Source organism: Setaria italica, chromosome III, assembly GCF_000263155.2.
Source record: "Setaria italica strain Yugu1 chromosome III, Setaria_italica_v2.0, whole genome shotgun sequence".
Classification (NCBI taxonomy): Eukaryota; Viridiplantae; Streptophyta; class Magnoliopsida; order Poales; family Poaceae; genus Setaria; species Setaria italica.
In genome coordinates, this window is record NC_028452.1 from 1,975,085 (window position 1) to 1,985,396 (window position 10,312).

General features: G+C 51.1%; 2 protein-coding genes across 2 annotated transcripts; one reads left to right on the forward strand and one right to left on the reverse strand.

Annotated features, from left to right (window-relative positions):
- Positions 1–1,477: 1,477 nt before the first annotated feature.
- Positions 1,478–3,334, forward strand: LOC101763209 (uncharacterized protein At4g06744). The gene has a single exon (XM_012844340.3). The coding sequence runs from the start codon at positions 1,639–1,641 to the stop codon at positions 3,004–3,006; it is 1,368 nt and encodes a 455-aa protein (XP_012699794.1). The 5' UTR covers positions 1,478–1,638; the 3' UTR covers positions 3,007–3,334.
- A 928-nt stretch (positions 3,335–4,262) lies between these two features.
- Positions 4,263–7,433, reverse strand: LOC101763614 (oryzain beta chain). Its single transcript, XM_004960180.3, has 5 exons — positions 6,846–7,433; positions 5,540–5,772; positions 5,311–5,451; positions 4,764–5,222; positions 4,263–4,514 (listed from the first exon to the last, which is right to left on the reverse strand). The coding sequence occupies exons 1-5, from the start codon at positions 7,330–7,332 to the stop codon at positions 4,449–4,451; spliced, it is 1,386 nt and encodes a 461-aa protein (XP_004960237.1). The 5' UTR covers positions 7,333–7,433; the 3' UTR covers positions 4,263–4,448.
- Positions 7,434–10,312: the final 2,879 nt, after the last annotated feature.

The following is a 10,312-nucleotide window of genomic DNA, read 5'->3' on the forward strand; positions in this document are numbered from 1 at the left end:
CCCCTTTTTATGTCCCACCAGGAACGAGAGATTCTCAAAGAGAAGTGGGCCCGGGTTTCCCCGACTAAAATAAGGGAAAGGATTGGGCCATTGGGCCTATCAGGCATGGCCGTATGGGTATCAATGTATCATAATGCTACTAAACTCGAACTATCTTTTTGCAAAGGCCGAGACATTAGTACCTATAATTGCAATGCCTCCGCCGTATTCGGGGGGGGGGGGGGGCGGGGGCTAAAGCATAGTTTACTTCAAAGTCTCAAATCAAAGCAAGTCAAGCTGATTCAGCCAAGCTTTGTAGTGTAAAAAGAATACGGCGGAGGCATTGCAATTATAGGTACTAATGTCTCGGCCTTTGCAAAAAGATAGTTCGAGTTTAGTAGCATTATGATACATTGATACCCATACGGCCATGCCTGATAGGCCCAATGGCCGATACTTCCCTTTTTTTTTGTCGTTACCCTACTTTTATGAAATTGGTAGAGCTCGTGCCAAACTGTTCAAGAAAAAGAAATCTTGATAGCACTTTCTTTTGGTGAGCCAGGGTACATGACATATCGTTGCTTGCACTCCGGCTTGTTTCCCTTTACCCTACAGGCTACAGTACGCATATCTTTGTGCTGTTCAGCTAATAAAGTCTGTAATGTGGAACGGCATCCTTCTTTTGTCAAAGTTGTCGATCGAATAAGCATCGAGCAGGCAAAGCAAAGCTAACACGCCCCAGAAATCCGTCTTTTGGTAGCGCACTCTAGTCTGCACCAAACAAACACAGTTCAATAATCAGAGGCTGTAACCGTATCAAATGGCAGATCAGAGTTCATCCCAGCATACGTAATAGTTGACGAGCAACCTCCATTGTGTTCAAGAGCAATCACAGATGGTGTCGTTGTTTGCAGGCCTGATGCTCCTTGGAGCAGGTAACCTGCAGTCGCCTGGAACACGTCGGCTCCGTATTTCCATGTCGTCAGAGGCTCAAAGCACTATCTGAAAACACTTTCGGTTAGTGACTCTAATTATGTTATGTGCAACGTGCAAGTGAGCACAACAAGATAATGCATCAGCTGCCTTCGAGTCTCTCGCATAGTTTTCAAAGGAAAAGGCGTGTACCTGCCCTTCTGTCGAGGAAAGCCGACACTCCAGTCCCATCGCCGGCCGTTCCGATCCTGCGTCGTCTTCCCCACTGGGCACTGAGCTGGCACCGCAAGAACTCGTCACTCATCAGCCCTACCGAAAAGCCTTGACCAGAGCCGCACGAGTAGCTCGCTAGCCATTGTGCCCATTTGCCCAAGCACCGGGTGGTGGTGCACTCTGCACTGCGCGGCCTTCTCTCTTCTTCCTTGCTCGTCTTCTCCTACCGCCGACGGGGACTAACTAACTGCCAACCCCACTACCCTGCTCATGCTCTGCGTGCCATCTCACCACTCCGCCCTCAATTTCCCGCCCCCACACAAAGCTTCTCCAATTCCCACCTCTTTCCGCTCCAAAAGCGGCCGCGCTTATGCTCCACTTGTGTCGTCCGTCAGTGTGCCTGGCCCTTGCTGCTCAGTGTGTCTCGGCGTCTTCTCCTCCTTATATCCCAGCATCTTCACCGTATCCGCCACCCCTCTCTGCAACAACAACCCCATTGTTCGAAGACAAATAATGGCGAGGGGCGCAGTTGTGCCTGTCCCAGTTGCGATACGACATGCCGCGGTGGTAGCCGTGCTCGTGCTCGCCGCGGCGCACGGTGCTCTCTGCGGCCATGTCGAGTTCGCCGCCGGGGTCGTCGCGCGCGGCGGCGGCAATGCGCCGTCGGTGCGGCCCGGCGCGAACGTCACGGGTGCGGCTGGTGAGCCGGCCCCGTCGCCGGAGTCGTCGCTGGTGGGGTGCGGGTGCGGTCCAGCGCCGGCGCCGTGGCAGTTCCTGAACTACAAGCTGGCGGCGCTGTGGCCGGTGATCCAGGCGTTCAAGAAGACGATCACGTGCGACCCGCTGGGCGTGACGGCGACGTGGGAGGGCCCCGACCTCTGCAGCAGCTTCTTCAACGGCACCAAGTACAGGGGCTTCTACTGCGAGTACCCTCCCAACGCCAATGCCACGCTCACCGTGGCGTCCATCGACTTCAACGGCTTCGGCCTGTGCGCGCCGTCGCTGGTCGGGTTCGTGGACCAGTTCCCCGACCTGGCCCTGTTCCACGCCAACTCCAACAACTTCTCCGGCGACGTCCCGGACCTCACCCACCTGCCCTTCTTCTACGAGCTGGACCTCTCCAACAACAACTTCTCCGGGTCGTTCCCGGACGCCGTGGTGCCCCTCGGCGGGCTCCTCTTCCTCGACCTCCGCTTCAACCGGTACGCCGGCGCGGTGCCGCCGGCCGTGTTCGCGCTCACGGTGGAGGCGCTGTTACTCAACAACAACGGCTTCGACGGGCGCATCCCGGACAGCTTCGGGAGCACGGGCGCCAAGTACCTGGTGGTGGCCAACAACCAGTTCACGGGCCCGATCCCTCGCTCCATCTACAACACCTCGGCGACGCTGTCGGAGGTGCTGTTCCTCAACAACCGCCTCTCCGGGTGCCTCCCCTACGAGATCGGGCTGGTGGAGGGGCTCGCCGTGTTCGACGCCGGCGGCAACGAGATCGCGGGGCCCATCCCGCTGTCGTTCGGGTGCCTGCGCGACGTGGAGGAGATCAACCTCGCCGGGAACCAGCTGTACGGGCAGGTCCCCGACGTGGTGTGCCTGCTGGCCAAGACGGGGAAGCTGCAGAACCTGTCGCTGTCGGACAACTTCTTCCACTCGGTGGGGCACCACTGCATGGAGCTGGTGCGCAGCCGGGTCCTGGACGTGCGCCGCAACTGCATCCTCGGGTTCCCCGACCAGCGCCCGGCGCTCGAGTGCGCGGCCTTCTACGCCGATCCGACCAAGCACTGCCCATTCATCCCGCACATCCCCTGCGACCTGCCCGGCTACCACCACTACCCGCCTAAGGCCGCGCATGGCCATGTCCAAGGCCAAGAGGGTGGCAACTGATGGGGGGCGTACAGAACAGAGCAAAAGGAAGTGATCGCCTTCGCCTGTGGTGGGGTGTTGGAGTGTGGCATGATTAGATTGGGGGGTTAAGTTGCTGCCTTGAAGCAGCAACTGCAACTGATGAAATAAGTGTGTTGTGACACTGAGGTCAAATAATTGCTGCCTACTAAAATGTACGTACCAATTGCTTTCAAAAAAAAAATGTACGTACCAATTAGCGCAGTCAATTCGTGTGATATGTGATCTAGACAAATCGTGCGTTGCTGCTGACCACTATCTGTATATGAGCTAAGGGTATACTACCAATACGGTCCGTAGTTGCTGCTTTCACGGGCTCACTCCCACTTATGATCAGAGTTCTTCTCCAGTGTCCGGTGAATGAGCACCACACCAACGTTTTCAAACGAGCGTGTTCAACTAAAAATCGAACCAATATGTAAACATCGAACTAATCACCGGTTCAACTAAAAATCGGTCCACTGGTTCACGGTTCAATTGTATGAACGATCCTAACTGCTCGGGTCACTGGTCCATGATTTTTTGGGTCCAACCAGTGAACCGGTTTGGTTTTTTCGATCGATATCAATCATGGAGGCACAGCTCCCTGCCTCCCTCCATCTAGGCACCTCGATGACAAATCTTTCCTATGGGAGAGGGCGCCAAACTTCCAGGAAGTCCTGAGTATTAGTTGGCGCCCTCTCCCAGCCCAACGTTGCTTTGAGACACCAAGCAACTTTGGCAAGAATGCAAGAAAAAAAGATATGATCAACTGTTTCCGGCACCCTGCATATCACGCAGTTCCTATCCCCCTTCCAGTTTTTTCTTTTTTTTTCGCGCCACGCCTGTTTGAAAGTCTTTCCTGGAGAACTGGCCACAGAAACACTTTCAGTTTTATAGGTAGTTTGCTTTTCCAAACTTTTTGCAAACGTCAGTTTCATCCGGTATAAAGTATCAAGTTGCATCGTATTGATATTTCATCTGGTATAAAGTATATGAACAGAAAGAAGGCAAATGGGTTGCAAGTGTAGAGACATTGTCCAACGAATTTGACAATTGCAGTATAGTACATAAATGCTATAATGGTTGATCTGCACACAGCCCAAAGATCAAGACCTGTAGACCGCAAATGGCTTCCCAATACCTTCGGGTGAGTGAAAATTTTGGTCCAATTTCACTCTATTATGGACACATTTGAGTTCCATCTACATAACACCATAAACAGCAGAGTATTCCAAAACAAAAACGCACATAAACACTTCAACGCACATAAACACTTCAACTGGATTATAAAACACTCCATTAATGAGGCATAATATCCTTGAGGAATCAGAGTACAAATTATAGCTAGTTATTTACAGCGAATAGTGAATTCATGCAGATACAATGATCCATGAAAGCCACGTCTTCATACTCCGGGCTCCAGATCGATCCTGTGGACGAGTTCAGGCGGTGTTCAGCGTTGCGAGGGTGCGCTTCAAGGCCGGCACGCTCAGTGGGCTGTTCTTGCTCTGCTCAATTCAAACAAAGAGATGATTCAATATGTCAATTCCTGCTATAGTCATATCGAGACAAGCACAAGCAAAACGCCAGAAGCCAATAAGCCTAAGTTAGCTCATGCAGGCTGTGAGGTCATGTATAAAACTGTAACTTCCATAACCTAACGAGGAACAGGGTAAGACTGAATTACTTGGGGTGCCTGTGCCCAAACTAAACAAGGCTGCAGATCGTGAAGACATTAAACAAAACAAAGAGATTACCGCTGAGCAAGTTTGAGCCCTGATGTTGCACACAGGGTAGTCCGGCGGGCAGCAGCTGGCATGATCCTTGCAGCACGTGGCACCTTTAATTGGGCAGCAACCCCAGACCAGGCAGACGTTCCTGAAGCCAAAAGCGCAGCAGCAGGTGCTGCCCGCTGAACAGGAGTAGTTCTCATCACAGACATTGTCAGGGGCGACTGGGGGAGGCGGTGTTGGAGGGGTTGGAGACGGCTTGGGAGGGTTAGGGCCCTTCTTAGTGGGGTAAGATGCCATCATAGCAATTCCACACTTCCCAGTGATGGCGTTGATGTTGCGCTCCATGCGGATGTACCCAGACTCACCCCAATTTGGACCCCATGAGTTGCGGACAATCCAGTAGTCCTTGCCGTTCTCGGTGCCATAACCGACCGCAACCACACCATGGTCAAGGTTTGTGGTGCAACTTCCGCTGAAGACACCCTGTAAGAAAGATCAAAGGGGAAGTTAAGACAAAAGGCCAATTTGTTGAATCATAACATAGGCTGATTGATGCAGTAGGCATGTTTACCGATTTGTAGAGCTGGAACTCGCGGCCACCGGCCGCGATAGCAACGCTGACTGGCTGGTGAGCAACCGCCTTCTGCAGTGATTTCTCATCATTCTTTGGCACATCTTCAAAGCCATCAATGCTGACAACCTTCGCATTTCTCTGCAGTGACCAATGTACCATTCTGAACATGAGTAACCAGCATCACCTGAAAAGAGGTGAAGCATATTAAGGGTGTTAGAAGATGTACCCTGTTTACGTCGCATTTGCCATCCACAGCTTTGTAAGGGTAGTCATCTTCAGTGTCGATGCCTCCGTTCTTTATGATGAAATCAAAGGCTGAATCCATAAGACCACCATTGCAGCCACTGTTCGCGGTCGAGCACTCCACAAGTTCTTGCTCTGACAACGTGACCATCTCACCAGTAACAAGTTTGTTAATGCTTTCAACTGTGCTTACTGCAGAGAAAGCCCAACAACTTCCTGCACACCATATTTCAATAACAACAAATTAATTGCAAAGGAAATATATTCCGAGTCTGCATGAGTTATAATATAGTACTGACTTATATGGCAGTTGCAACCCTAATCATGACTCTTCCAGGATAATTCAGATTGAACCGTGATTTGCAGTCAAATCTTGTGTTTGACCGTTTTTTTTTCCTCGTGAGGCAATTTTATAAGCAACCATAGTTGGTTGTTTTGCTTATTGCAAGGGTTACCACAAGGTGAGGCTAAGAACAACAACCACCACAGGTACAGTAACACCATGAAAGTCAAGACTTTCCCAGTATGGTCAACAGCCAGGCTAGGTGTAACATATCCTTAAAAAAATCTGGTAAGTATTCTGGTTAACACCTTGATATTGGTTGATGGTTCAAGTCACGAAGGTCAACATGTCCCTAGCAACTGATGGATAGACACAACCTACATGATCTTCCATTGAAGGACCACAAAAAACCAAACCTAAAAGAGTGATCTTAAACCAAAACAATAATTTGGAAGATAGCTGAACTGTAACCCTCAAAATAGTAGGGAAAGCAAAACTGGCAGGGCAAGTCCAACTGTCCAAGAAACGCTAGGGGATAGCTCCGTCAAAATTCCATACAGCACGACTCATAGTCCTTGCTTCGTCCAGAAGCAAAGAATGAAGGGGGAAAAGCACCTTCTGTAATCTTAACCCGTTGAAAAAATTCTAATCACAAAGGTGGAACAGCAACTAAAATCTCAATCATCATATTCCGAGCAATTAAGATGTTTATTAAACCTCATAAAGTTCAATAAGAAAAAGATCCAACTTTACTAGAATTTTTCAGAACGCCACCTAAAACCCATCTTTTTTCAACATAAAAATAGTGTGCTTACAGGAAAATAATTAAATCATAGGTCGGAAATCTGATCAGCTTTCTAAGCACAGGACTGGCCAGATTAGTATAGACCTAAAAGATCCGGTATGAAATTGGCGTGCACAGATCCGAAGTTATCGTCCACGAACTGATAAATCGCATCTAGTTGATAACAGTAAAGTCGAAGAAAGAGGAGGAGAGATTTCTCACCACATTGCCCCTGGTTCTTGACGGGAGCAACTGCCCCCTTGTCCCTCCAGTCGACGTTCTCCGGCAGCGCCTCGACGCCGTCGTGGCGGTACCTCTCCCCGGCGGCGCGGTCGTCCCCCCGGGCGGGGAGCCTGGCGCCGAGGTACGCGGCGCGGAACTCGTCGTTGGTCAGATCGGCGAACTGGTTCATGCCGAGGCGGTACCCGTGGTCGCCGGCGCGGGCGTTGTGCGCGTCGACGAAGCGGAGGTTGTCCCAGAACACGCGGAACCGGCGGTCGTGCTCGTCGAGCGCGTTGTAGGCGCGGCCGTGCTCGGCGAGCCAGAGGTCGTACATGGCCCGGGCCTCGGCCTCCGTCCGCTCCAGCCCCCGCGCGCCGTGCTCCTCGTTGTAGGAGATGATGGACATGTCGGGGGCCGCGGAGACGGCGGTGGCGGCGAGGAGGAGGACGGCCGCCGCGGCGGCGAGCAGGCCCCGGCCCAGAGCCATGGCGGCGGACGTGACGAGACGAGCGTCTCTTTCTAGCCTGTCCCCCTTCGCTTTCGTGTGTTCCTCTCCCTTTGGGTTTGGTTTGGTTTTTCGGGTGTGGAGTTGGGGGTTGGACGCGGGCCGGATTTATAGGCACGGGACGGAAGAGTTTGGGTCGGTTTGGCCTACAGGGTTCCACGAAACTTAGGGGGTGTTTGAAAAGAGGTGCTAAACTTTAGCACTCATCTTTTAGCATCCTTATTTTCTCTAGCACACCTAAGAGGTGTTAAAAGGTGCTAAGAGCAACTTCAAGAGTATCCTAAAAAATTCTTCCCCAAAACTATGTATTGGGGGTTCTCCTAAACAAAATTTCCCCAAAAAACATATTAGTCCACAGCAGATCGCTAATAAATAGCCCCCAATATTTCAAACACAGGCCACGTCATCGTATTGGGCCCATCGGAAGGGACGCGCGGGCGTGCGGGAATCAGGATTGGGGGAGGAACGCCAACGCTAAAATATACGCGGTGGCAGGCTGTTTTTAGCGTCGCTAAAAAATTGGGGAAGGTTTAGGTGGATTGTTGGAGTTCATTTTTTCTCTTTTTTTTTCCTAAAAAAGGTATTGGGGTAAGATTAGCAGCCTCTTGGAGTTGCTCTAATAGGTACTAAAAGTGGTCCCCAAGCTCACTTTTTCCCTAGTTGCCCCCTCTCTCTCCCCTTCACTTTTCCCCAAGCCAGTCATAAACGAGGGCAATGTAATCATTTCTCACCCAAAGTGCTAAACTTTAGCACTGTATCCGAACAACCCCAAGTGCTAAAGTTTAGCACTCCATTTGAGGGTGCTAAAGTTTAGCACTGTGCTAAAGTTTAGTATTGTGTATCCAAACGGGGTTTTAGTCATGTTATATTGAATGTTAAGATATTAATTATGAGTATTAAATATATATTAATTATAAAATCAATTGCAGATATGGAGACTGATTAGCGAGATGAATCTATTAAACCTAATTAATTCATGATTAGCATATATGGACTAATTAGGTTTAATAGATTCGTCTAGCGAATTTAGCCTCCATCTCTGCAATTGGTTTTGTAATTAGCTCATATTTAGTCCTCCTAATTAGTATCAAATATTCGATGTTACAGAACTAAACTTTAGTCTGTGGGAAAAAAAAGTCGTCGCTTTGGTTTGCTTAATCGAATAAATAAATAATCGTGATGATATTTTTGTGTTTATGATGATCGCGAGGACTGTATCAATATCAAAGTCCTAATCTTTTTGTTATTAGGGGGATATCGTATATCAGAGTCCTGATCGAGGGAAGGAATCAAGGAAACAGCGTGGATGCCTTCTCCGGACTTAATAAAGAAACAGTGCACGAGATTGATCGGATAAGAACCCTACACAGTCTAGATGCCCTGTCATCTTAACATGGGGTGTTAGATTAAAAAATGTAGTATATACTGTGGGACATACATAATTGCAGTTAGTACCAGTATTAGTTTTTTTTTTGTTATTATTACAGCCACGGCAAGAGTAAGACCCACGATTTGTTTATTTGTACTGCGCCGCAGCATGGATGGATGTACCTGCTTCTTGCTTGCACGAGGTTGATCAAATGGTAATGAACTCTCATCGTCAACCATCATTAACATGGGGTGCTTGGTAGGTAATGGACATCCGGGAGATTCTTCTGTGGACTAAAAGCATTTTTTTTCCCCCTCATGGATTCTGTAGTAGCATCCATCTCTGGTTACTGTTCACCCATGGACGAGACGTCACCAAAGAGCCCGTAGAGAGCTACTACGATCACGGGCCGACGACGAGCCGCGAGGTCGACCGTTGGCGTGTCGCCATGCACGCTAGCCTCTCCTTCCACGAAGGGGGAATCGTTTCGAGTGGAGCTCCGGCTTGGAGAGGCGTCAACGATCGGCAACTGCCGCTGCGGGAAATCGGTTCGGTTCGGTTCGTTCCGTGCCGGCACGGGCCACGCCGCCATGCAGGTGCAGGCCATAATGGCGTCGTCGTGTCACGGCCCCAGCGCGGCGCCCCCCCGCTTCCTTACCCGGGAAGGAAAAAGAAAAAAACACAGGGCTGCTCCCGGCGCCACGCGGCTCGGCTGGTCCGTCCCGCCTCTCGGTGACGCACGCTGCTGAGAGACCCGAGCCCCAGCGCAGCTGCCTCGCGCACCCATGTTCTCGGCCGCCGAACGATCGCGCGTGCCGTGGTCCGTCCAACTTGGTGGCGGCGGCGGCGGGCGAGCCTGCCATTGCCTGCCACCCACCCGATCGCCTCGAGAACCGGCCAGATCGAGCGCCGTGCGCGAACATGGACGGGAACATGGGGGGCGTTCCCCTGCATGCCCCCGCCCGGCCGTGGAACATGCGGCTTGCGGCGGCGTTAATTTGACTCGCGGAGGGATTAACGGGACGCACGAGGGGTCACGTGTCAATCTTATCCCCGGCAGGCGCAGGCCGGCATCCTGCTCCGTGGCCGAAGGGGCGGCGGCCGGAGCACCGCAGAGAGAGAGGGCGAGATCTCCGTCCCCCACCCGGTCTCGTGCCCACCCCGCGGCGGCGGCCTAGTGCGCCAAGCCGCCAACTACCGTCAACCGGACCGGCGATTTGGCGATTCGCGAGCTCCAAATCCCGCCGCGGTAGTAACGTCCGAGCCATTTGCCGAGGGAATCAGGGGGTGTTTGGGAGGAGGGAGCTAAATTTTAGCCCTATCACATCGGATGTTCGGATGTTAATTAGGAGGACTAAACATAAGCTAATTACAAAACTAATTACAGAACCCCTATGCTAAATCGCGAGACGAATCTATTAAGCCTAATTAATACCTCAACACTGAATGGATACAGGAGAAACTCAGTGTCTTATATTGCACTATCTCATATCGGTGGCCTCGATAGGTGAGTGAGAAGAGGGGGGGTTTATAATGAGTCATGGGGTGAGCGAGGGGGGGTGGAGTCCTATTTTTTTTTTTTGAATTTATGGT

Bases quoted from the DNA above. Each gene is read 5' to 3' on its own strand.
- LOC101763209 (XM_012844340.3), top strand. From the start codon at position 1,639: ATGGCGAGGGGCGCAGTTGTGCCTGTCCCAGTTGCGATACGACATGCC.
- LOC101763614 (XM_004960180.3), bottom strand. From the start codon at position 7,332: ATGGCTCTGGGCCGGGGCCTGCTCGCCGCCGCGGCGGCCGTCCTCCTC. The intron at 5,452-5,539 runs GTACATCTTCTA...TGGTCACTGCAG, and splicing joins GCAAATGCGACGTAAACAGG to AGAAATGCGAAGGTTGTCAG. The intron at 5,223-5,310 runs GTAAACATGCCT...TCTTTCTTACAG, and splicing joins AGTTCCAGCTCTACAAATCG to GGTGTCTTCAGCGGAAGTTG.